General features: G+C 40.5%; 2 protein-coding genes across 2 annotated transcripts in view; both read right to left on the bottom strand.

The window, feature by feature from the left end:
• Positions 1–502: 502 nt before the first annotated feature.
• On the bottom strand, positions 503–9,665 carry LOC119422407 (aspartate aminotransferase, mitochondrial). The gene is made up of 10 exons (XM_037689777.1): positions 9,507–9,665; positions 6,640–6,796; positions 6,112–6,240; positions 5,960–6,019; positions 5,688–5,849; positions 5,363–5,467; positions 5,070–5,220; positions 4,610–4,775; positions 4,375–4,525; positions 503–1,568 (listed from the first exon to the last, which is right to left on the bottom strand). The coding sequence occupies exons 1-10, from the start codon at positions 9,587–9,589 to the stop codon at positions 1,446–1,448; spliced, it is 1,287 nt and encodes a 428-aa protein (XP_037545705.1). The 5' UTR covers positions 9,590–9,665; the 3' UTR covers positions 503–1,445.
• Positions 9,666–15,869: 6,204 nt separating this feature from the next.
• Positions 15,870–27,150, bottom strand: part of LOC119428517 (calretinin) — a gene marked incomplete in the record, with an annotated part of 24,450 nt that continues 13,169 nt past the window's right edge. The window contains 9 exon segments of the mRNA XM_037696202.1: positions 15,870–16,247; positions 16,338–16,409; positions 17,658–17,711; positions 23,378–23,417; positions 23,521–23,576; positions 24,360–24,437; positions 24,967–25,023; positions 26,066–26,146; positions 26,241–26,330. Of these exon segments, the coding sequence (XP_037552130.1) occupies positions 16,131–16,247; positions 16,338–16,409; positions 17,658–17,711; positions 23,378–23,417; positions 23,521–23,576; positions 24,360–24,437; positions 24,967–25,023; positions 26,066–26,146; positions 26,241–26,330 (645 nt within the window).

The raw sequence follows: 27,150 nt of genomic DNA, 5'->3' as shown, positions 1-27,150 counted from the left end.
AGCAGATTACCCAAATCTAAACAGAGTATTTGTAGATACAAAGTTTTCTTTGGTGAAAATAAAAAAAATTGTTACAAAAAGTAAGCAGAGCAACTAGGAATAAATTACATTTATCTGATCTTGCAATAGTGAGCTTGTATGAATGCAAGAGCATCCATTACATTTATCCGTTGCTTCCTTTTCGAGTCACATGGGGTCACTGTATGAGAGGTGGGGGACACCCTGGACAGGTCTCCCGTCCATCACAGGGACACAGAGACAAACAGCCATTTACACTCTCACTCACACCTAAGGACAATTTAACAGGTTTATATATAAATGATCACTTTGTTAAAAGTTATGAATAACCTTTTTATAAAACAATATATAATTTATCAAAGGGACCCTTATGTCACCATTTGAACTAAAGCAGCAAGTTGCCTTTATTAAACCATCTATTCAAATAAAAACTAAGCTTGGAGCATAGTGATGAAACGTGTAAAGAAAAATCAGCGACAAAAACAACACTCTAGAATGATTTATTGATTTTTTTTTCCGTCAAGAACACAATCCACAATCTTTGGAGTCACAAAATGCAGAACATGGAAATGAACATCCACAGGTATGAGCAAACGGGAGCAAACCCACATTTCTAGATGTCATTTGTGTCTCAGTCCCAGTGATGAAGAGGTCAAAGCACCGACCTGGCACCTGAGCCGTCGACCCCACTCCCCCTGAGGAGGTACCCAGGTCATTATGAAGCAAACATTTAGAAATGGTGCTGTTGTGTTCATGGCTGGATGGCTCATAAAAATATTCAAATATATATATTACTTTTCAGAACTTAATCTCCATTTTTTTTCCACTTTTGTGCTCGTCTTTGTAATGAGGACCAACTGCTGCCCTGTGACCACTTAGGCTGAAATCACAAAACCTGCAGGAAAATTATTGAAAGCAAGGGAAGTATTTGGAAAGATAAAAGCAACTAAACACCAGAATAATTGATCAAAGTGACTAAATAAATTGATAACCTGATAAATACCCATTTATACAGTAATAAACTTAGTGCTACACAACATCCATTTAAACAAAATGGCAAAATGTTTTTCCTACAGGCTTTCATTAAGTGACAGATCTCAACATGCACCTAAAGCCAACATCCATAACTCCAAAGCTTTATTTGATGTTTAAAGCTGAGAGGCCCGAGGGCAGGTCAACAGTTGACATCTACTGCACAGCCAGCAGCCGACTCTATTTAATCAACAGGATGGCGAGCGGGGGGGATCTGTTCAATGAAATGATGAAGAATAACCAGAGAATAAACCGTTCCAAGATGAAATCATGAGAAAATCCAGATGAGGAAGACTAAGTACCGAGCTCCTGTCTAAAGGTGGGATGAAGGAGTGACAGGTGAAGCTCCTCATCACTGCAGCTTTGATTGTGTTGTTCTCCTGGCAGGACAAGCTCTACTTGGTGACCGCATGGATGGCCTCCGCAAGATAGCCAACGTTTCCAGAGGACACGCCCGCCATGGAAATTCTGCCATCCTTGGTCATGTACACGGAGAACTCCTTCGTCAGACGCTCAACCTGCAGGAAAAAGCAGGTTCACACACACAGCAGAGCTCAAATGACAGACCGCAGGTGTGAAAACCCAACAACACAAAGCCTCTACAACAAAAACAGGAAACTGTTGCAGAAGTTCGTCCTTTTCTTTCTGATGTGTGGTCAGTTTGTGTCAGCAGGGAAATAAACTACATCGACATGTAGAAATACACAAACACAATCAGAATACTTCTGCTGCTTTATACATCTCTCCTTACTCATTGAGCCCAATTAGATGAACATAGCTGTTGTTCTTTTCATATTTTACTGTAAAGAAGTGAGCGATTTATATAAATCCTGCTCATTGACAACAGAATAACACAACATCAAAGTAAGCAGAAAAGATTTCAGTGCAAAATGATTTTTGTTGTACACCTGGATTAAGAACAGGAGAAAATTTAAAACTTTGGGAGTAAAAATCCTAACAGGGTAATCTTTATTTTACAGTAAGGATGCCCAACTACAAAATGGGACAAATATTCTTATTCTTTTACGGTTTCTTTAGATGCACTTTAAATATCCAAGTTGATTATCCAAATTGATAATACAAAACAAAATGTGAAATATACCAAATATACTTACTAGGGATGCATGATATCGGCATGGTATCGGTATTGGCTGATATTAGTGATAAAGTTAAATATCAGACATTCCATCAAAATAACTTACCGATATAAAAGGCGCTTTTTTTAATATACATATATACTATACAAACCGGATTCCAAAAAAGTTGGGACACTAAACAAATTGTGAATAAAAACTGAATGCAATGATGTGGAGGTGCCAACATCTAATATTTTATTCAGAATAGAACACAAATCACAGATCAAAAGTTTAAACTGAGAGAATGTATCATTTTAAGGGAAAAATCTGTTTCCAAATTTCATGGCGTCAACAAATCCCAAAAAAGTTGGGACAAGTCCATTTTTACCTCTGTGTGGCATCCCCCCCTTCTTCTTCCAACACTCAACAGACGTCTGGGGACAGAGGAGACCAGTTTCTCCAGTTTAGAAATAGGAATGCTCTCCCATTCATGTCTAATACAGGCCTCTGACTGTTCAATCGTCTTGGGCCTTCTTTGTCGCACCTTCCTCTTTATGATGCGCCAAATGTTCTCTGTAGGTGAAAGATCTGGACTGCAGGCTGGCCATTTCAGTACCCGGATCCTTCTCCTACGTAGCCATGATGTTGTGATTGCTGCAGAATGTGGTCTGGCATTATCGTGTTGAAAAATGCAGGGTCTTCCCTGAAAGAGATGACGTCTAGATGGGAGCATATGTTGTTCTAGAACCTGAACATAGTTCTCTGCATTAATGGTGCCTTTCCAGACATGCAAGCTGCCCATGCCACAAGCGCTCATGCAACCCCATACCATCAGTGATGCAGGCTTCTGAACGGAGCGTTGATAACAACTTGGGCTATCCTTGTCCTCTCTGGTCCGGATGACATGGCGTCCCAGTGTTCCATAAAGAACTTCAAATCGTGACTCATCTGAACACAGAACAGTCTTCCATTTTGCCACACTCCATTTTAAATGACCCCTGGCCCAGTGCAAACGTCTGAGCTTGTGGAGCTTGCTTAGAAATGGCTTCCTCTTTGCACTGTAGAGTTTCAGCTGGCAACGGCGGATGGCACGGTGGATTGTGTTCACTGACAATGCTTTCTGGAAGTATTCCTGAGCCCATTCTGTTATTTCCTTGACAGTGGCATTCCTGTTTGAGGTGCAGTGACGTTTAAGGGTCCAGAGATCACGAGCATCCAGTAGAGTTTTACGGCCTTGACCCTTACGCACAGCAATTGTTCCAGATTCTCTGAATCATTTGATGATGTTATGCACGTTTGATGATGATAACTTAAAAGTCTTTGCTATTTTACGCTGGGTAACACCATTCTGGTATTGCTGCACTATCTTTCTGTGCAACAATGGTGGAATTGGTGATCCTCTTACCATCTTGGCTTCTGAGAGACACTGACACTCTGAGAAGCTCTTTTTATACCCAATCATGTTGTCAATTGACCTAATTAGTGTTTATTGGTCTTCCAGCTGTTCGTTATATGCTCAATTTCCTTTTTCCAGCCACTTATTGCTACTTGTCCCAACTTTTTTGGGATTTGTTGACACTGTGAAATTTTGAATCAACATATTTTTCCTTTAAAATGTTACATTTACTCAGATTAAACTTTTGATCTGTCATCTACGTTATATTACGAATAAAATATTGACATTTGCCATCTCCACATCATTGCATTCAGTTTTTATTCACAATTTGTTTAGTGTCCCAACTTTTTTGGAATCCGGTTTGTATATTTATATAGTGTTACATCATTTTCAGTCCCCTTTTTGGCATCTGCATTTGGTAGAAAGCCAAACGGACAAAGAACATGCAGAATAATGTAGTATTTTATTTCCACACAAGAGACAGCTACGTAGTCTCTGTAAGTAGGTCTAGGGAAGAAAAAAAAAAACATCGGTATTGGCATCGGTTATCGGCCAAATAAGTTTTAAAATATCGGCATATCAGCAAAAAAATCCTGTATCATGCATCCCTAATACTTACAGCTAAACAAGTTCTAAAAACGCAAAAGAAATTAGTAATTTAAAAACACTTTTTAGTGCATTTAAATAAAAATATAGATATATATTCTGCAGTCGGAAAGATGAGTTTTTTTGTTTCTTAGTGAGATTAAGCTCATGTTAATCCTTGAGATATAAAGTTGGATTATTTACAGACATGTCTGCGAGGTATACACGTTCTTATTAAGATTTTGAACCTAACACATGTCCAAGTACCTGTTCAGGTTTGAGGCCCGTGAAGCAGAACATCCCAATCTGATCGATGACGTGCTGCCAGTTGTGGGAGGAGCCCTGTTTTTTCAGTCCCGCCTCCAGCTGTTCTCTCATCTTAATGATGCGGTTAGCCATACTGTGGACCTCCTCCAGCCTACCATCACAAACACACAGCAGGCTTGAACAATGTCCCTAACGTTGTGTGGAAAACCAAGGAGCACTTTGGCTTCAGTCGTACCAGAGGGAACGCAGATCTGGTGTGTTGAGAATGGTCGAAGCGATCCTGGCGCCGTTCATCGGTGGGTTGGAGTACATCGGCCTGATGAGGATCTTGAGTTGAGATTCGACTCTCTTTGCCTCTTCTGCATCACTGCACACCACAGTGAAGCCTCCCACACGTTCACCTGTCAGCATTCACGTTAGAGTCATCGGCTCAAGAATGTCAAACTGAGAGGATGATAAACTGCAAACACTCAGGAGTTAACCTGAATAATTATAACTTCAGCATAAAAACTAATTAAGTACTATAAAGGCTGAAACACAGAGTAGGTTAACTCATCATGCGATGACCAGTAAAGGATAATCAACCTTTTCACTTAATCAGATCCATGTTTCCCCACCGGGTGGTGACAAAACCACCACAAATAAAAAGTTTTTTGTATTAAAGATGAGAAATAAGAAGCAGACTGCTGACTGACCATAAAGTCCCATGTTCTTAGCAAAGGACTGAGACAGCACAATGTTGTTGCCCTTCTCGATGAAGTGGCGTACGGCCCAGGCGTCCCGATCAATGTCGCCGCTTGCAAAGCCCTGATACGCCATGTCGAAGAACACCATCAGGTTCCTTTTCTGCAAAGGTGAGAACACAGTTAATGTTTAAACTTGATGACATGACAGCCAGCACTTATCAGTTCTTTGTTTTATTACAGGTTTACAGCAACATACTTTGTCAAAATGTTCCTCGAATGTCACATAAATGATCCTCGCTCACCTTCACGATGTCAGCGATCTCCTTCCACTGCTCAGGCCGAGGGTCTACGCCCGTGGGGTTGTGGGCACACGCGTGCAACAGGATCACACTCTTTTCTGGGATGTTCTGTCAACAAAAACATTAGACTTCAGTTCATCAATATCACGCATATCCACATAAATATGAGGATAACGAGTTACAACAAATAATAATTTCCCTCTGGGATTAATAAAGTATTTTTGAATTGAATTGAAATGTTCATCTAAATTCCCAAAGTTTTGTATTTAAAGACATCGTCTTGAACATCTCTAGCTCTCTACAGGACGCTCCCTGCCCTGAGTCTTACAGAAATGTCTTCCAGAGCTCCTTTAAAGTCGAAGCCACAGGTGGAGGGGTCGTAGTATCTGTATCCTTTCAGCTGCATGCCAGCATCTCTGAAGATGGGTGTGTGGTTTCCCCAGGAAGGTTTGGGCAAGTACACATCAAGTGGGCCTGCATGGAATCGAGCCTGTGACAAATAAAGATATATATTTATAAGAACAGCCGAACCCTAAAGCTGTATTATGTTTTTTCAATATTGATCAATTATCTTAAATGACCAGTAAAAACAACATTCACCAGAAAGTTGGCCCCCACACGCAAAGATCCAGTTCCTGAGATAGTTTGAACTGTGATGCTCTGTTGGGAGAAATAATATCACTGGAATCATTCACACTTCAACCAGTTAAAAACATTTTTTTACACTGAATTTGCCAACAATCCCAACTCACCCTGCCACTCTTTAAGACCTCATTGTCTGCACCAAACGCCAGCTGAGCACAGGACTTGTTAAACTCAGCCAGACCACCAATGCCGAGATATTCCTTATCCAGTTGTTTGGACGCAATCAAAGCTTCTGCCTGAGAAAAAGGAAGGGAAGATTTTAAAATGGGATTTGATTCGATGCCGTTTTGGTAAAAGGTATAAAACAAATGCACAAAAACAATCCTAATTGTTATCTGCTGGAAATTCTTACTCAAATGTTTGCTTCATGATACCGAAACTACTGCTCGTCTTTTTTGACTTTGGTGAGACTCAGTGAAGATAAAAAATAAATTAAAATCTAACTTCCCATCTCATCAATACATTTCTATACATTTGCTTATTTTGTAAAAAAAAAAAAAAAAAAAATCCACATCAGTGGCTTATTAAGGTGTAAAAAAACACAAAAAACTAAACAATAATGTTATTAAAACAGGTGCATGTGACTGACATGAGAACAACTGAACAGATTCTAGTTTTTATTGTTTTACAGTTACCTTGCGAACACAGCTGAGCACAAAGGGTTTTCCCTGGTCATCTCTGTAGGCTCCCACTCCCAGGTTCATCTTCTTGGGGTTGGTGTCCCTCTTGAAGGCCTCAGTCACCCCCAGGATGGGATCAGGGGGACCCATCTGCACTCCAGCCCACCATGAGCTGAAAAATATATATATTTTACTACCGTTTATTTTCTGCTTGCTTTTGTTTTCAATTTATTTTATTTTTATATAACTTTATTCTTTTATTATACATTCAATAAAGTTAAACTCCAACTCAAAACTAAAAAAAAAACATACAAACTCTTGAAGATGCTCTGAACACTAGTTGGAAGCTGTCTGCACACAATCTGACACTCTTTTTCATCTCTAGAGAAATTCAGTCCAATTCAAAGTTTCAAAGTCTGAAAACAAGAAGAACAGCTAATCTGGATCTAAAATGTAGATTATTATTAATTCTCACATTCACTCAGTAATCCTTCCCACAACAGGTACCGCAGTGTTACAATAACTGCTGAGAAGATGAACTGATACCACTGAGAAATTGTAGGAGATTGGTGTAAGAAGTTGTCACATCTATATGAACGGAGGGGAAGTTTTAAAAGGCAACTATTTTCTAAATCTATAACTACCGGTACTTATCACACATGCTATTTCCTTTACATGAGCTTTTAGCTGCATTTCTGGTTCAGTTTCTTTTACTTTTAGGCATGAAGCTTCAAAACAGCTTTTATTCTTGTCTCCTATATTCATCTAATTTTATCTTATTAGATTATATTGTTGTATTTTTATTAGTTTCATCCTGAAAATCATAAAGTGGCATCTTAGAACGCTTCACTAAACTTACTTTGTCAAAACAGTACATTTATAATATTTAATTTACATTTCAAACATCTTGGGAATTTAAAAAGTTACAAATGTAAGCATTTCTTACTAAAACTTTTAAAGTAACTCATATGTACCAACTTTAATTAAAATAATACAAGGGTTAAAGTCGTTAATGTCATATGAATCAGTGTGACCTGCTGACCATCTTCTGACCGTCTCAAACGCATCATAAACACCATGGAAGCATTGTAGGCTGCAACTGTTCATAAATTATAGTCAAAACTACAGAGATGTGGGCTTGAGGAAAACATTTAGGCTGTTTGATGCATTACAGTAATGAAAGTTTGTTCTATGTTCTGACATTAACTGCACTCCTCTCACCAACTTGTCACGTCTCAGGTTCAAAACAACCATCCAAACTTTGCAGCTAAATTTAGGACCAAACACTTGGTAAAGGGCAAAAGTATCAGACTCTTGGATATTAATACACAGAATAATTTATGTATTTATTACATGAAAATCTAAGAGAAAAACGAAACAACTAGAGGTTTGACATGCAAAAGAATTCTGTAAAAATGTTAACGACTTTAACAAAGCAAGTTTTTAAAATACTAATATTGCTAAACCTAAAGATCAATTCTAGTAAAATTGTCTTTTGTAAGAATATAAAATTTGTGCACCGCATATGTTCATATTTCTTACATATAGAAGGATGAATTAAATGTTTGTGTGTATTAACAGAATAGGTTCCAATAACATAAAATTTAGTTTCTTAATAGTGTACTTTATGCATGCACACAAACAACTATGATACAGGGAGAAAAAAAAGTTTGCACAGTATTCTTTTGATGTGCTATTAACTTACCACTATCCTATATTTCTCAATCATAGCAACTACCTAAAAGAGGGCATTTTGGTTTCAGTAGATATGCGCTTTTGCAGAAAGCTTGTAATCAAACTTTGAACAGCTGTTTATTTAAACATCCCAAACTGGCTGGTATCAGTGATCACTGGGTCAAAGGCCTTCTGGCATGACATAGAACAGGACAGTTTGTCTTTTTAATCTGTTAAGAGGTGCCACATTTAAAAACAGGCAGGCAGCAGGTGATACACAGGTATATTTCAAGGAGATAGACTGAAACTAAAACATCACTAACTGAGCTCATGGATATACCCTGCAAGAACAGAGTGTGGGACCTTAAAGAGTCATGAATAAAACTGTAATGAAACACAACAAAGTCAGACATGCAAAGCAGAAGACCTAAATTTGCCCTCCAAGCAGACATTGAAAGGACACAAGGCTCTCCAGCGTCGCTCGTGATTAGCCAATCAGCGACTAGGTGAAGGCGCCGTCAGCCAATCAGCACGCAGAACGGATTTACAGTAGCCAATCAACACGCTCCATACATCCTACATGGACAAGTTGCAATGCTCAAACCGCGTGAGATTTACTGATAGTTATAGAAATTGTACATTACTCTAGGGTTAAAATAGTTTAAAATATAAGGAATAAATTAACCCACGAATTTATTCCATTATAATTGTCTCGGGTTGAGATGTTTTTCCCCCACACACACTGGCTAGGTCAGGTGAGAGCTGCATCAACGTGACCAGAAGAAGCGTCTGTAGCAACAGTTTGCCCTCTAATGTGAATTATCTGCTAATAGACTGGTTTAGCTACAAACACCTTGACGTGAATGAACTTTAGGTTGCTGAAACATAAAACTAAAATTCCGAATAAAGATTACTAATGTACTACTAACCACTACCACGTTATGGTTGCTGATGCTAACCTAAGCCGACAGCACAGACCGCGGCCTGCTGAAACCATTTGACCCCTGTGTGCGTCTGTCATTAATTAACCAGCTGCTAAGACTTCACTAACTAATTAACAACTACTAAGCTGCTCCATAAAAACACCGGGCTGACAAAACCAGGTAAAGTATTAGTTTGTCTGCAGCTTGTGCTAGCTAACGGCTAAAACACACCGTCCCGTGCGTGAACATGACTGGCTTCCGGTTTAAATAAATGCGGGTGTTCACCTGTAACGGGTGGACAAGACTCCCAGAACCGGAGAAATGTTCCCCAGGCTGGAGATCACCTTGTTGGACTTCAGCAGGGCCATGTTAGATGCTGCAGTTGGGAGTGGAGACTAGCAGGATGTGGAAGGAATGTGAAGGGCAGGCGAGCGCGTGCACGGAACGTTTACGTACGTTTGTACGCGCTGACGTCATCACGCAGCACACAAACGGGCTATAATAAAAATGAAATTATGAACATTGCAGTATTTAAAATATCAAGAAACAGAATTAAAATGAGAACAACAAAAAAGAAAATAAAACAATAAAAAGTGGCAAATCAATTTGAACATGTTAAGATGCCGAGTCATAAGAAATCCCTAACTTTAAGGGTTCAGTGTAATACAATATTTGCCATGAACATAAATAAAGTAATAACTCTTAAATACACACATGTAAGTGCATGTCCAAACCACTTTGAAAGCTTAAAACTGACCTGAGTTAATGTACTCGGTAACATTCCAAAAGGTTGATGCATTTTACGAATATTTTACCCCCTATTGAAGATATTTTCTTTTTTATCTTCATTTTTTGAGACACCACAATACTAGTAGCACTTATATCTACCATTCTCCTTGTATTTCTTATCTCTTCACTGTCTCATTGTGCTTCTCATCTTCACGGCTATTGTTTTATTTATGTTTTCTGTAATATTAAAAAAAAAAGTTTCCTTTCAAACACACACATTAGAACGCGTGAGATTATAATGTATTATTCGACTGGTAATCCCCAAAATAGTGTGGCATGCTTAGGGCAGCCAGTGAGAGTGCAAACACACAATGACACATGCACACACAGAGAAACACATAAAATCCACACAACAGCCGTGCAATCTTCAGGATAAAAGCCATCTGATGGAGTGGCGGCTGTTTTCCAACACATTGAGTTCACTGGGTTATCCATTTCAACATTATGTAACTCCAGCTGCTTAAATGTTTAAACTGCGTTAGGTCATTGTGAATAAAACCCTGAGACATTACCAAAACATTCCAAATGGAAAGACTATAAAATTAAAAATGAACTATCAACAAGCTTAGTTTTTTTGCTACCTCTTTATCTGAAGCTTAATTTCGTCCTCATGTAGCAGCATCTGTTTGACAGTCCACCTGAGGGCAATATTGTCTCACACAATTTCACTTTCTGTTCTTAGTCCCTTTGAGTTTGTTCACCTCCGAGGTGCTAACGAGGAATTTCACCTTTACTAAAGTATTTGAGCATCATGTTAGAAAATAACTTTTAAATCTGAATTTGACTCACTGTAAAATATGGGCTCTTTAGATGGAGAGAAAGTAAGATTTTATTTATTTATTTTTTTTAATTACTCAGAAAAACATATTTTCACACCAGATGCAAATTAGTTTGCATTTCACGTCACAAAGCTCCGTTTTATTTACCAACAAAATAAGTGAGATCAGAAATATTTATTTGTAAATTGTTGAAAAGTCAGTTATCTCTAGGTAGCATTCAACATTTATCACCTGCCACCATAATGCAATGCTTTTGCACCAGTTTGTGTGTCTGTTAGCAAAATATCTCATATCTTCACCTTTGGAGTCAGTTTAATTCAGTATGGCCGGACAGCTAATCACCAACACAAAAATGGCTGCAGCTCAGTAAATTAAAAATATATTGAGCTAAAATGCGGTGTGGTAGTAGCTTAGAATCACCCACAACACAGAGTTCAGATTCTAAATGGGATTTAGTTGTTTTTTTTGTTTCATTTTTTGTTTTTTGAACCCGTCCTGAGGACCAGACTTAACTTTTTTAGATTTTCTACCTGGATTATTGAGCATACATCAGGATAATCTAAACAGAAGATTGTGTACATTTGCATGGTTTGATCAAAACTGCCATAATTTTGTCCGTTCTCAGCATAAGATGATCTTAGTCTAAAACCTGGTTGAGTATTAGCCTGTCGGCCTCTGAAATAAAAAATAAAAACAAATCAAAAAACGATAATAAAGATATGTGTGTTTTTGTTTAAACCTCCCAAACCTTAAAGTTTTCTCTGGGGAGGCGGTACAGACGACCGAGCGTGCAGTAATGAAACACTTGCTCTCTTTTAAACAGCAGCGTGTGCGTGCAGCTGCACAACTGTGCATGTTTTCGGCTCACGTGTGGCTCTGCGTGCAGAAGATATGGAAGATATTCAACAAATCCATGCTTTCCCATAGAGGAGGCTTCAGTCTAAAGCAGTTCATCCTGACCTCAGAGCTGAAATCATCATTATTTTTATAGTAAAACTCCAGCAGAGAGAAAAAGGATAACAGTTTAATATTTAGACCGCAGAGCAAACAGCATGGCATCCAACTGACAGGAGGCGTGTTTCTGAGTTTAATGCTGAGTAATCTGTCGCTGCTCGGAGGCTTCAGAAACACGTTTTTATGTGTACAAGTATAATGCATGTGTGTACATTATACACTTGATACTGCAGTAGCTCCTCAGAGGATTTGGGTTTGTATGTCGTTGAAAAGCAAACTGCTGACATGGCGACCTGATTCAAAGCAGCACATATCTCATTTTATTATCCATCCATCCATCCATTATCTTTACCCGTTTATTCCATTTTGGGTCACGGGGGTCACTGGTGCCCATGTCCAGCAATCACTGTGCGAGGGGCGGGGTACACCCTGGACGGGTCGCAAGTCCATCACAGGGCCACATAGAGACAAACGAGACAAACAACCATTCACTCTCTCACTCACACCTAGGGACAATTTAGAGTTACCAATCAGCCTAACATGCATGTTTTTGGACTGTGGGAGGAAACCGGAGTACCCGGAGAAAACCCACGCATGCACGGAGAGAACATGCAAACTCCACCCAGAAAGGCCCCTGGACCGGGGTTTGAACCAAGGACCTGCTCGCTGAGAGGCAGCAGCTCTACCAGTTGCGCCACCGTGCTGCCCTCAATTATTATGTTTATTTTCATTTATTCTTTATATATGTGTCACATGTGAGCCAAAGCTGGGTTTAACTCTGTGTTTGCTGCAGCAGAGTTGACTTCATGACATCAAGTTCACTTAAAATACTTGATGGACCCTAATTGCTTTCATCTGCTTTACATTGGCTTGGTGCTTTCGATGAGTTTTAAACAAAACTGAAATAAAAGGAAAAGAAATACAGTAGTCCCTCGCTACTTCGCTGGTCGTTTATCGCTGACTCGCTCTATCGCGGCTTTTCAAAATAAGATTGGACATGACACACAATTGGCTGATTGATGGATGAGCCGCACGATCGGCATGAAATTTTTATTTAAAATGAATCATTTTAAATTATTTAGCACCTTCTGCACATTTGTGCAGCCCATACTGCAGGATAAACTTCCTGCTGCAGCTGATCAGCTGATCTCCGTGCAGAGCAGAGAAGTGGGCGTGGCCAAGAGTTCATGCTGTTGGCAAAGAGCAGAGGAGGCAGGGAGCTGAAATCATGACATTCTGTGCTCTTTAAGAGCATTTAGAGTTAGAAACATGAAGAATATTGCAATAGTGTGGAGTTTAAAACGTTTATATATATAATAAAATAAACTACTACTTGTACTACTATTCCTACTTTGCGATTTTTCACTTATAACTGGTCTTCAAGATCCCCCTCGATAAACGAGGGACTACTATATAGACCAACATTTTTTAACTAATGACAGAATTGTAGCCAAGCTGGTATTTTCTAAGGTCAGCTGGCTGTGGCAGCCATCTTGAATCAGGTTGGCTCCAAATATCCTGATGCGTGCTCAATAATCCAGGTAGGAAAATCTAAAAAAGTTCAATCTGGTCCTCTGGACATTCAAAAAACAAAACAAAGCAAAACAAAAAAAAAGTTGAAACGTTTCATCTCTCATCCAAGAGACTTCCTCAGTCTGAGGAGCTGTTTTCAGCTCAGTCTTATAAATAGCACCTTCTCAGAGTGGATCAACCAGTTTGCTGCTGACAACCAAAACCAGCTGATCACATGCTCAAGAAGGACCATCAGCCTAACAATGGATCATTAGCACACTGATGGCCGTTTACTACTCACAGGGGGTTGGGTGATACTAGCAATCACAGCATTGTAAGAGGGGGACAGTTGAACCCGGAGGCCTCCACCCCTGTTTAATGATGGACGGTTTCTTTTCACAAAGATGGCCTCCTTTACTCCTCTCTCAAACCATCGTTCCTCTCTGTCCAGGATGTGAACATCTTCATCCCTGAAAGAGTGACCGCTGGCCTGGAGATGAGTGTAGACCGCAGAGTCCTGGCCTGATGATGTTGATCTTCTGTGCTGGGCCATCCTTTTGGCCAGTGGCTGTTTAGTTTCCCCGATGTAAGACTGATCACCCTCCTGACACTGAACAGCATACACAACATTGCTCTGTTTGTGCCGGGGGACTGGATCTTTGGGATGAACCAGTCTTTGCCGTAATGTATTTTGGGGTTTAAAAGCCACTGGGACGTTATGTTTAGAAAATAAACGTCTCAGTTTCTCTGATACTCCCTCAACATACGGAATGACCACTGGTCTGGGTCTGGGTTCCTCCTTTTCACCTGATGGCTGACTGGAGTCCTGTTTGGGTTTCTTCTCTGCTTTCAGGAAGGCCCAGTTAGGATATCCACATTGCTCTAGAGCCTGTCTTGTGTAGGATTTCTTCTTCTGCCTTGTGTTGGCTCCAACTGTTATTCAGCTGTAGACGTGCATCGGTTTCATGGGATCCATGTGTTTTGATTTGTAGATTTGTGGTTGTTTCATGTTTCCTTGTGTTATTTTGAGATTCCTCGTGTTTTGTTCCTCAGTGTTTCCCAGAGTCGTTCTTACGTTCAGGTAAGATCACACCTGCTCCTCGTGTTCATCAGCCTCAGCTGTTAACACTCTCTCATTCCTCCTGAACGTTTACTGTTTCTTCTGCTGCCCACTTCATGCGGACTTCTTGTCACTTTGGGTTCTTAGTATTTCTGTCAGCTTTTTTGGTTTGAATTTTGTTTAATAAATCTCTCCTGATGCTGCTCAACAGTCCCGGTGGATAATCTAACCAGGTTGAGTCAGGTCCTCTGGACGGATTCTTCTTTGTTGAAACATTTTGTGTCGTCTGGATAAAAGACGAAACGTTTCGACAAAGAAGAATCCATCCAGAGGACGTGACTCAACCTGGTTAAATCTTCCATTCTTTCACATCCTCGTGAACGTCTGCATTATTTACAATGAATCTTGACAGGATCCAAGCATTACTTTCAATAAAAATCCTCCAATGGTTCATGAAATGCATTGTTAACAGTCGAACACAGACACAAGCGACAATTATATTAACTGTAGTTTCATGCTGCAACAAAAGTTAATAAGCATTGCATCAAGAAGAAATGAAGCCGTGTCCACGATCAGTGCAGTGTGCAGACTAATCTCATCTGCCTGCCTGGGACTGATGTGTGTGGAGGAATCAGAGCGGATAAAACCATCTTCTCCCTTGTTAACAGCTTGGTCCGCAGCCCACAGTCCCTCCGTGTCCCTCTGCATCTCTGTGGGCGTATTTACTGCATGTATATGTACGAGCGTGCACATGACCATGACCAAACGTGTGTGAAATTGAGCATTTGCTTCGAGGGGCCGAATGCGGCCAGTCATGGTGTACGTAAAGGGGTGTGCTTTAAAGATAGTGAGTTTAATTAAATATGAAAGTGCTGATGATTAATTGATGGAAGGTAGAACGTTCCATCATGGTGAGCTATGGGGAAGTTGGAGATGAACCTTAAGAGGGTGGTTGGATGGAGGTTTGCTGTAGTTAACAGAAACATCATCATGTCTTTTGATTTATTTAAACACATTGCAGTTACTAAAAAGCAGATTATTGTTGCAGCTTTTCATCTCGGGTCACACCAGCCGTTCATTAGATCTATTTTTTGTTGTTCTTTACTCAGCTGCTCCTGGTTTTGCACGCTTTAGCTCAAAATGGCTCACAAAGAGTCTCACGTGTCCTCAGAGACCCTCATCTATAAAAAATGGATCAGCACAAGCTCTTTCTACATCACGCTGGTGAAGAAAGTAACGTTTGAGCACTTTGGGTAGGAAACGCTCTTATTCTGGTCATCTGGAGATGAGATCTAAACTCAGGTGTGTGTTACCTGCAGCAGCTTCTGTGTGTGTGTGTGTTTTAAATGCTTCCATTGAAATGAATAATCAGGCCAATGATTATCATGTCATGTTTATTCATTCTCTTGGTAATATCTTTAATTGAACAGTACAAGCCTCATCAAATGAAACAAGCTCATATTAAATCAATTAAACGTAAATAAATAAACTAAAGTGACGCTACAAAACAGGAATGTCCATCATTAATCTAGAAGGAGAGTAACACATGTGGCTAAAATACAAATGCATATTTAAAACAAGATTACAAATAAATAAAGACAATATTTTCTTGTTGTCTTGCTAGATGTTTTAAAAAAATGAACAATTTATAAGGGTATAGGTAAAACAGCGGGGCCAGCAGTATACTTTGTGCTTTCAGGAGCACTTTTGTCTTCACTTTAAAAGTGTTGGGGGGGGGGGGTGTCACACATGCACCAGGTTGCATTTGGAGGCAGGAAGCAGTGCAGGAGGATGAACAGGTCCCAGGCAGGAGGGTCACAGCGTGGAGTCCCGGCAGAGGACGATCTCCATCTCCGTGCGGTACAGCTTCCCCCCGTCAGCCAGAGCCATGATGCTCTTCTTGTAATCCACCAGCCCGATGTGGCCCACGTCCTGCCACAAAGCAGACACACACTCTCAGGCTCGTTCAGATTTCTGGCCGGCAGAATAAAAAAGTATCCAAACTGATCAAATCGATGTTACCATTTTCTTCTTGTCACAGAGGTCCTTCAGCAAAGCATCCAGCTCCTGCTCATCAATGTAGCCGTTACCGTCCTGACAGAAGAGACAAAGCAGAACCTGCACAAGATGTTCCTTCTAGAGAGGCTTTAAAAATCAACACTAGTTTAATCCATGACTGCCTGAATGTTTTACTTAGTATCCCTCTGAAAATGATCAAAAACTTGACTGAAGATTGAGTGCAAAGTCCAACGTAAGGCTTTAAAAACTACCCACCACCGTTCAGGCCGGAGTTGTAAACTAAAATGTTTTTATTGTGAAGGGACGGAGTTACAGCCACTGTGACTGAACTTTGAAAATTAAGTTCTCGTGATCTCGTGCGATACTGGGAGACACGCTGGTCCTTGAAGCATGTGGCGAGAATCACTCAACTACAATCAAACAAGATTTAGCTCAACATCTGTTAAACTGTTTGAGACGTTTATGTGTCGGCTGAGGTGGATTAGCCATGGCTGCCATCTTGCTTTTTTAATTTTTATTATTAGACGTTCTTTCAACTTTGTGAGAGTTTCACTGAAATCTATTTATGTGATATTTTGCCAACAGACAGGCAGGTTTGAAACCAAAAATTACCAGTGAAGTTTCAAAGTATGTGTTGAGGATAACACTCAGCTACTACCTCACCTAATTTTAGCTCAATGTCTGTTAAATTGTCTAGATATGTTGGTGCTTGATCAAATCAGGTTAACTCCAAAAGATGTAGTTCATCCATTCAGTTCATCCATTTAGTCATTCGTGAGATATTTTGCTAACAGTTCAGACATTTGCCTTCAGCGGTGGGTGATAATAAGAGATGAGTCAAGACTTTTGCTCAGCATCCTTTAGCTGTAGTACAGTTTGGGCCACATTTCATGGATCATCCTTAAATCCTTCAAGGCTAAATTTGAGGACTCATCCAACTCTGGATGGAGATGTAGCTTTAAGAGTAAAGCCACTTGAATGAACAAAATTGCAAATATGTGGCACTAAATGTTTGTATTTAGACAAAAAATAAATGTAATTATGTCAAAATGTGGCTTCAACGTACAGCTGGGAGTATCCCTCTGTGAGCTGACATGTCAGCTCGGACAAATCCTTACATCCATTAGTTGGATTGCCATGAAATTTTCCCAAGAGGATGAATCCAAACGGCTTGATCCTCTGAGTTTTCCATCCCCCACTACCACCATCACAAGGCGGCCATTTGTAGTTTTATACAATTATAAAAGACTTTCATAGCAAGGATCCTAACTTCAGCGATTCATGCAGAAGAGGCATTTCACAGATCAAAACATCTTTTTTCACCTTGTCATAGAACGTGAAGAGGGAGTCAAATTCCTTAACGGTGAGTCTGATACCCTGCAACCAAAACAGAGTGAAAATTATTAGAAACCAATGCACATTTCTAGAAAGTGCTTTAAAAAGAGAGTGAGAGCCCCAGATCCACAACAGATATTAATCCGTGCAGATTATGATAACTGGGACTGGAGTTGAGTTAATCCACGTCAGTTTTACTAATCCTCTGTTCAGAGCATCATTGTTGATCTCACAGGCCAACACACACAAATGGGAACGCGCTCGCAGAGAAAATGCTCCAGCTTTGCTGCAAATGTTTAACCTTTGACGAAAACTCAAACAATGTGACACAAAATCATCATCTGAAAGAAATTTTCTTATTTTCTGGTGACGTTGTTCATTTTCTATAAACACCCAGTACTGCCACAGCATTGGATACTCATAGTAAAATGATTAAAGATTAGATTTTTATGAAAACAAAGAAATATGTAGTTATAAAAGCTTAAGTTTCTGTCACTTCTGTGAACGCTTATCAGAGCTGTACCGGCCGAGAGACACTGTAAGATCTTATCAGGACTATGGAAACTCGTACCGGCTGAGAGACACTGTAACAATTACAATTCAAAATACTTTATTAATCCCAAAGAGAAATGAATTGTTGTTGTAGCTCATCCTAGTTTCATTAGAGTTGTTATAGATGCTGATGGTTTTGGGCAGGAAGGATCTCTTGTAGCAGTCCGTTCCAGATACGTAGAAACGCTTCAAATGCCGATCCATCCATCCAGACACAGCAGATCTCCCGGTCTTCTTGGGCAGCAGGACTACCTGAATCCCAGGCAAAACTCATCCCCAAGCGATGGCCATTTCTCCCAGCAGACTGCCGAGTCCCTCGTCGCCGCGGACTTAACTGCAGGTGTTAAGGGACGATCTCAGTCCTCCTGCTGTCACTAGCCATATTTCCTGCTACGTCAAAGATCTCCGTGGTCAGGCACTCGAGCACAGCCTCCAGGTAGACAGTAATACATCCACGGCACCGCCTTTTCAACTCATTTGGGGTTTAGGGCTGTAGATGAGGTCTTGTTTGAGCTTTGAGATGTTAATCAGCAGCTCCCAGTTGTAGAAAACCACCTTGTTGTCATGGTTATGCATCATAACAAATGTCCAAAAGTAAAAAAGTTTTAAGTAAAAATCCTTCCAGCTGCACAGCATCTGATACCAGAGGAAGTAATCACAATTAAATTAAAGTTATCAAAAGCAAAATCTCAGAATGAATGTCAGAGAGCAACTTCAACATGCAGCCACCTTGAGCGGCGCAATTCAGGCGCAATTCTTGTCAGGACTATGGAAACTTGTACTGGCTGAGAGACACTGTAACATCTTATCAGGACTATGGAAACTTGTACTGGCTGAGAGACACTGTAACATCTTATCAGGACTATGGAAACTTGTACTGGCTGGGAGACACTGTAACATCTTATCAGGACTATGGAAACTTGTACTGGCTGAGAGACACTGTTACATCTTATCAGGACTATGGAAACTCGTACCGGCTGAGAGACACTGTAACATCTAATCAGGACTATGGAAACTATCTGGAAGTATTCATGGACAAATCTCACCGTCTTGTTGTCCATGCATATGTATTGTGTCTATCTATGTTGCTTGCTGTGGTAGATTTTTTTGATACCTTAAACCATGCCCTGATAAGGACACTGTATGAGAGATTTTTTTTTATACCTCTGTCTCCTTATGTGTCTTCCTTTTTTCTATCTAAGCAATAAGGGCAGTGCTTCTTAGAAGCTGCAGCCCCTGTACACCTCCGTCCATCTTTAGGACGGCTGTACGGAACGTAATTTCTCTGTACTTAACTGTGCGATGACAATAAAGCTTATTCTGATTCTGTTCCAGGCTCACCCTGAATCCAAACAGCATCATCAAAATAAAATGCTGTGCTGCTGTGAACAGAGCAAACTAAAGTAAAAACACATTTTAAACATTTAGTTTCCCATTAATATCCCCCACAACACATTTACAAATATTAGATGTTCAGTCGCGCGTCATTTTCCCATCAGGCTCGGTGATTGATACTGGAGCTGATGGATAAACGCAGCCATTATCCGAGCCAGAACTCAGCGCTGATGGAGCTTTTTCCCGACGAAGACTAAAGTCAGATGTTTGTAGTCGTCAGCAGCTTTTGTTGTTTAGCAGGAAAAGATTTAATGGGCAGTAAAACTGGAATAAATTACTTTTCTATCAAGTCAGACCACTTGATGCTTTTGAAACCGAGCTTGAAGCCAGATAGTGCCAGCGTCATATTCTGGGTTTTATTAAAAAGTTAAATCTGTGTCTGAGTAATAAAGTATCATCACTCCCATTTTATTTCAAACTGAAACAAACATTAGGGGTTTAAAACAGAATTAAACATCATGAGAGTGAAGTTTATGTGGTCTAAGTTTAATAAAAGTTCTACATCCCTCTGCAGACAGATCTGAGTTTTTTCAGTATTTAAAAAATAATAAATTAAAGTTAATCGCTCGTAAAAGCCAGCACTTTCAACACGAAGGAGTAAATGGTTTAAGTAAGCAGAAGAAACGTGTTTTTTTTTTTTTATATCGGTGAGTGGCATCAACATGCTGGAGGAGAAAATCTCCATGAACAACCAGACTGGGTCAGCTGGAACAGATAAAGATCAACTTGGGGATTAAAGGAGGGTTTTAAAAAAAATGTGGAGTTTTCTTTTTCAAAATGTTCTGCTTTGTAAAGGCTGTGAACTTAAGTGATCATAAAATGTCACTTCTCTTTAAAAACAATACATGAAAAGTTCAACTTCAAAGGTTTCAGTCAAAGAAGCTCTGCCCTGTCATCTAGAGCGGCTTCGGATGTTATCAGCCCATTAAATGGCCCATTAGTTGTTATCATCCCCATATGTAGCGGTGAGACTGTCCTGCCTGCCTCCTAGTAGGGTTAAAATTTCGTTATTATCGCTGATAATTGGCAGCGTCGCACAGGGGTAAACCAGGAAGTTTGGGTTTGGTTTTTTTTTCAGCTTATGCAACCCTGTTCCTAAACGTAACCTTACCTGACCTAGAGGACCAACCCTAAACGTAACCCCCTTACCCTTGTGCCTAAACCTAACCAAGACCCTAAACCTAACCACCAGACCGTTTACTCTGAGCCTAACCACGTGAGCCTATTGTGAGCGCTAACAACGCTAACAACGTACCTTTAAACTCACTAGGAGGTACAGGAGGAGCAGTCTGACCGCTACATTTGGGGATAATAACAACTAATAACGGTCATCGGCAAGAGAACCTCAGATTCATCTTTTTGCATCTAAACTTCTTCTCAACTCTGGTGCAGCTTCAGTATTTGTTGCACTTTGGCAGACTTCCAGTGAATCAAAGACCAACCTAAAAAATGTGAGCTATTTATTAGGAGGCAGAAGTCCAACAGACTATTTAGAGGCCTTAACGCAGGACCTTGGGCTGCATTAAGGCCTTCAAAACCTGGTAAGATATGCCGCATTTTTTGGCACACTTAAGACTTTTTAATTTTCTCAAAAATCGACATTGAGCCTTATAATACGGTGCGCTTTATGTATTAATTCTGGTTGGGCTTATTGACCTCAAACCAATTTTATGTGGTACACAGCGCTCAAAAATCCATCAAAATGAACTTGTTTAGCTCAATGAGCCTTATAATCCGGTGCATCGTATGTATGAAAACAGACCCGTTCATTGATATTGCGTCTTATAGTCCGAAAAATACGTTAAACTATTATAATTAATCATTCAGGCTCTTGTTCTGCAGCTCACAGAGGGAAGAGGGTGATTGGATTTCATTAACAGTTATCACAGAGGTTATATGTGGCTCTGAATTCTAAACAAAGTCATTGATTATTGATATTTAACTTTAAAACGTCATTATTTTAGTAGGAATCAGTACGAATGAACAGCTCTCGTAGTTTGGATCTTCCATCCATCCATTATCTTTTACCCATTTCTTCCATTTTGGGTCACGGGGGTCACCAGTGCCCATGTCCAGCAGTCACTGTGTGAGGGGCGGGGGACACCCTGGACAGGTCTCCAGTCCATCACAGGGACACATGGAGACAAACAACCATTCACTCTCTCACTCATCTAGGGACAATTTAGAGCTACCAATCAGCCTAACATGCATGTTTTTGGTCTGTGGGAGGAAACCGGAGCACACGGAGAAAACCCACGCATGCACATAGAGAACATGCAAACTCCACCCAGAATGGTCCCTGGACTGGGATTTGAAGCCAGGACCTGCTTGATGCGAGGCAGCAGCTCTACCAGTTGTGCCACCGCGCTGCCTGGTTTGGATCTTTGTGTTTTCTTTATTGCATTTCTGCTTGAGTTTAGACAGTTTGGGTTATTCAGCTACAAGTTAATTATTTTCTTCTGGTAATTCAGGACACAGACTCATGATGTCCTCAACATTCCCTGGTTCCAGCTATATACAACCTGTCTTTGGTTTGAAATCAGCACACCTGTTTTCACTCATTAAAACTCAACTTGAGAGCGTGAATCCTGCTCGCCTGCGTGTCAGTCCATTTCCCCACATGCTCCCACTGGGTGACGCGTCTCTACGACGTAAAAAAACGAGGCAGAATATCGGCGGTCTTTGCCGTGGACTCCCTACATACACGTGACAAAGCATGATAGTTTGTGGAAGGTTCTGAGAATGCACTTGAGGGTTTGTCATTGTGGTAACAGCGGGTCAAAGTTCTGGGTGGAGTGTGGGAGAGTGCTGTGGCCGCCGATCCGTGACGCTTGGTTGTGACGTGTTTGAAGCCGAACTGTCTGTGCTGTCACCTCTTCCAGCTCTTCTGGAGGATTCCCAGGCCAACGAAGCGACGTAGTCTCTCCAGCGTGTCCTGGGTCTCTTCCCAGTCAGACTTGCCCGAAGCACCCCTCTAGGCAGGCACCCAGGAAGCATTCTTACCAGATGCCTGAACCACCTTAACTGCCCCTCTCCATGTGGAGGAGCTCTACTCTGAGTCTCTCCCAGATAACTGAACTTACAGATACCCCACAGAGAAAAATCATTTCAACTGCCTGTACCCACAATCCCTTTCTTTCAGTCACTACCCAGAGTTCATGGCCACAGGTGAGGGGAACGTAGACTGACTGGTAAACAAAGAGCTTCTTAAGCTCCCTCTTCACCACAACGGACCGGGACAGAGTCCGCAATACTGCAGAAGTCACATCAATCCATCTTTTGATCATGTTGCCCATTCTTATCTCACTCAAAAAAACACCAAGATGCTTAAACTCCACTTGAGGCAGCACCTCATTCACAACCCAAAGAGGGTAATCTGGGCTCAGATTAGGAGGTCCTGATCTTCATCCCAACTGCTTCTCGCTCAGCTGCAATCACAATCTTCTAGCTACGACTTCTTCTAGTTCCTGTGAGTCTGAAAGTTAGTCCAGGATGGGTGTGTAGAGCATGGTGAGGGTGCAGGAGAGTGTCCTGGGGACGGGAACAATCTGTGAAGGTGAAGAGGATTTCACAAGGGCATCATGGCTGCCTTCACACTGACTGAGGCTGTCCAAACTGGACCAAATCCAGCCATGTTCTAAAAGTCACGTGTCATGGAGTCATGAAGGAGACCTTTTTGACATAAGTGTGCAAGTCCTTTCAAGAAAGTTGGTATTGTAAGAACGTCTGGTGTTGTCGACGTCTCCGTTTCACAGGCTTACCTGAAACTTGAGCAGGAAGTTCTCCTGGATGGGCAAAAGCCTGTGGTCACACACAGATACTCATCAGTTTCGATTTCAGCAGCATGTTGGCATAAATTTTAAATAATGAAACTTTAAAACAAAAAAAGAGAAGTGGCATTCACCTCGCCATCTCAGAGAGGCCCAGCTTTCCGTCACCGTTGAGGTCGAACATCCTGAGCTACGCAGGAAGAACATGAAAAGGACAACTTCTGAATAAACACCATGGATCTCAAGTTAAACAGCTCAAAGATGGAAACCTGACCTGAAAAGGGACGTCTCAGCACTGGTGACCATGAAAAGGTTCATATTTGGTAGAAGAATTTTGTATATCGTATGTGATTTCCCTTATTGCGAGTGTGTTTTTCTACTAAGGTTAACTTCGAGAGTAGCAAGAGTTTTGTCTGTTACTTTCTTTCACTTTTCAACTAATTAAATAAAGAAGTTTTCAGCCAGGCAACCAAAACTATGATAGGTGGAGGTATTTGTTGCTGTAAGGATGACACTGTTGGATTTTAGGTCAGGGATGTTCAATAAAACTGCTCAGGGGGGCCGTAGCTTCTGAAAGCCAACAGCTCGGGGGCCGGACATGCAGCGATTAAAATAATTATATAAATAAAGCAAAGTTTAAAATGACTTGTTACCTTTTAAATTTGACTGTTGTATTGCATAGAGCAACATCTCTCTCCTCGTATTTTTCATATGTTTTGTCAAACTTCAATCCTGGACTCCTGAGGAATTATTGTAGCTCGGGAGCTAAGTGACGTACATCCAGATAAACATTGTCAATATTATATGTTAAATGTTTGTTTAAACTATAGAGAAGCAGAGTTTCCCAGAGGCAGCAACTTTTATTGCTAGAATATAATTGATATTTTCAAGGCTGCTATCGTGAGAATGGTGGATGTTCGAGGTTGATGGGGTGTAACGCTGCTCATCTAATCATTAATGTCACGACACTCACAATCGTCTGCGTGTACTCGTTCAGCTTCTTCTCATCGTAGTTTCTGTTTGACTTCTTCAGCAGGTCTGACAGGAAACCCTGAGGAGAGAAAATCAAAGCAAGAGTCGGAGAGGAAATTGTTTTACACGCTAGCGTGATTGACCAATTCTGGCAGAAATAATGAAATTAGTGTTTTTAAAAGAGGCTGTATGAGTTTTTGTTTTCCACATGACGAAAGCAGAGTGAGCAAAGTGTTCAGAGTAGATAAATGTGGCGTTCAGGGACCCTGTCCCTCACTACTTTCATATCCTGAGAAATTAGCACCAATTATACAAACTGCATAATAATCATTTCACTAATTTATTTACGGTAATTACCATTCAAGCATTCATGCACTAATAAATTATAAACTAAAATAATTCAAAGTTTTGCTAAAAACGAAAAATGAGACTAATCGTCATAAATAATACACAGAAAGCACAATATATTCTTGTATCTGACTGTATTAGTTGGAAGTATTTTTTTCATGTAGAGCAAAAACCAATTGTCGTTAATTAAATATAGATGTTTTTAGAGACAACGATCTTGGCTGAATGTGAAAATGAACCAAACTGTGAGGAGTTTTTACCTGCAGCTCGTTGGATTCGATGTATCCACTACGATCCGTGTCGTACCTCCTCCAGGCCTGCAGAAGAACATTTAGATCTTAAAACACACGCGTAAACTTTAGTCCAAAAACACACAAAAACCCTGCAGCAACTGTCCCTTTAATACCATCTGGATTTGTTGGAGCTCTTCTCAAAGATGGCTGCAGAAACAGCTCAAACCCTGTAAGCTGGCTGCATTCATAATGGATGACTTTCTGAGAAGAGCTTTTAGCACACAAGCAGCCCCAACATCACACCTTAAAGTTCTCCTGGATCAGGGTCAGAGAAGTTTTTTATGTCTTCGCTGAAGAACAGACGAGAGGTGAAAACATGAGTTGTTTCACCTCTGTAAAGGTTTAAATAAATACTGCATACATGTACAATATTTCAACAACACGGATAACTGGGCGGCTGTGGCCGAGTGGTTAGAGCAGTCGTCTTCCAATGCGAGAGTTGGGGGTTCGATTCCACCAGCAGTCACATGCCGAAGTGTCCCTGGGCAAGACACTGAACCCCTCATTGCCTCATCGGTGTATGAATGTGATAAAGCAATGATTAGTCTCTACAGATTCAGATTAGCTAGAGAGGTAGTAGAGAGCTGTATGAATGGATAAATGAGGCTCGGATTGTGTTGTAAAGAGCTTTGAGTATCTTGATAAGATAGAAAGGTGCTACAGTCCATTTACCATAACTAAATTTGAAAATCAGAAAGCTCTGAGGACATCTGAACTCTGGACAAACACTCTAAATGAACCGTTTCCGTCCTTTCTGGGCGGTCGTGGTGTAAAACAGACGGCCCAACTTGGCAACGAACCCAAATAAATGATGGGACAGCTGAACTGGAGTCCCACAGGACGGACTGCGAACGCAACGCCAGCTTCAGACATCTGTGAGGAACTTTCACAGCTCGTGGTTTAACAGAGAAGAAAAAAAAGCTGTTTTTGTCTGTACACCGACATCTGACGTGAATGAAAGCTCCACTGAGCAGATCTCATGTAAAAAAAAACGTGACATAAGAGCGCTCGCTGCGTGCCGTGAAGCAAGAAACAGGAAGACAAACGTGAATAAATACCAACTTACATCCATGAACTCAGAGCTGGATCTTACAAACTCTCTGAAACAGAGCAGGAAGTTTTCTTCCGTAGGCAGAATCTGGGCCAACTACGAGAGACGGAAGGATTTGATCATTTTACTTTTTACTACGTTAAAGAGCTTCAAGAGAATAGATTAATCAAAAGAAGGGCTTTGTTCTCACCTCGGACATTTCGATGATGCCGTCAGAGTTCTTGTCAAAGTTGGCCATGAACTCCTTCAACTTTTCTTTGAACGAAGCGTGTGAGGGGTCCTGCGACCGCATCGGACACGAAAACACAAGAAAATGTGTTTATTTAGGACCACTAATCACAGAAATGTGGAAAAACTATAGTGACATTGTCTTCTTTTAACGGATTGTTCATGTTAAGTCATAAAGAAACCCAAATAAAGGCCTAAATTAACAGCTTGTACCGTATTTTTCGGACTGTAAGGCGCACTTAAAATCCTTTAATTTTCTCAAAAATCAACAGCGAGCCTTATAATCTCATCTAATAATCGGTGCGCCTCATGTATTAATTCTGGTTGTTCTTACTGACCTCGAACTGATTTTATGTGGTACACGGTGCTCAAAAATCTGTCAAAATGTTTTAGTTTCGCGTAATGAGCTTATAATCCACTGCGCCTTATAGTCTGATAAATACGTTACTGTTCTTATTGAAAAGCTTTATATTTTAAACAATGTATTGAAAAAGGGTGCATGGCATCCCTTCTGTCTCTTCCTGTGAATATTTGTACTTTTTAACACTAGTTTTAAACTTAACTGGGCAAATGTCTTGAGTCATCCCTCTGTTTGTTTTGTGCCTTTCTTATAATTTAAATTAGCCTCGATCGAGACTTTCTAAAGCTCTTTCAAAGTTTTTCTTTGGACTACAGCTGCTGAACCTTTTCAGAGGAAAGTTTCCTCGTTGGTGTCGAGCCACTAATGTCTGTTAGTTGATTTCTATGGTACGTTTAAAACAAGTTAAGTTTGACTAAAGTGAAAACCGAAAAAAGTCCATGCTCAATAATCCAGGTGTACAATCCAACAATTTTCAGTCAGGTCATCTGGACAGTTCCTTTTTTTTTTTTTT

This window comes from Nematolebias whitei, chromosome 2 (genome assembly GCF_014905685.2).
Source record: "Nematolebias whitei isolate Nwh7 chromosome 2, NemWhi1, whole genome shotgun sequence".
Lineage (NCBI taxonomy): Eukaryota > Metazoa > Chordata > Actinopteri > Cyprinodontiformes > Rivulidae > Nematolebias > Nematolebias whitei.
The sequence above is the reverse complement of the archived record's forward strand: the minus strand, read 5'-3'. Positions and strand labels throughout refer to the sequence as shown.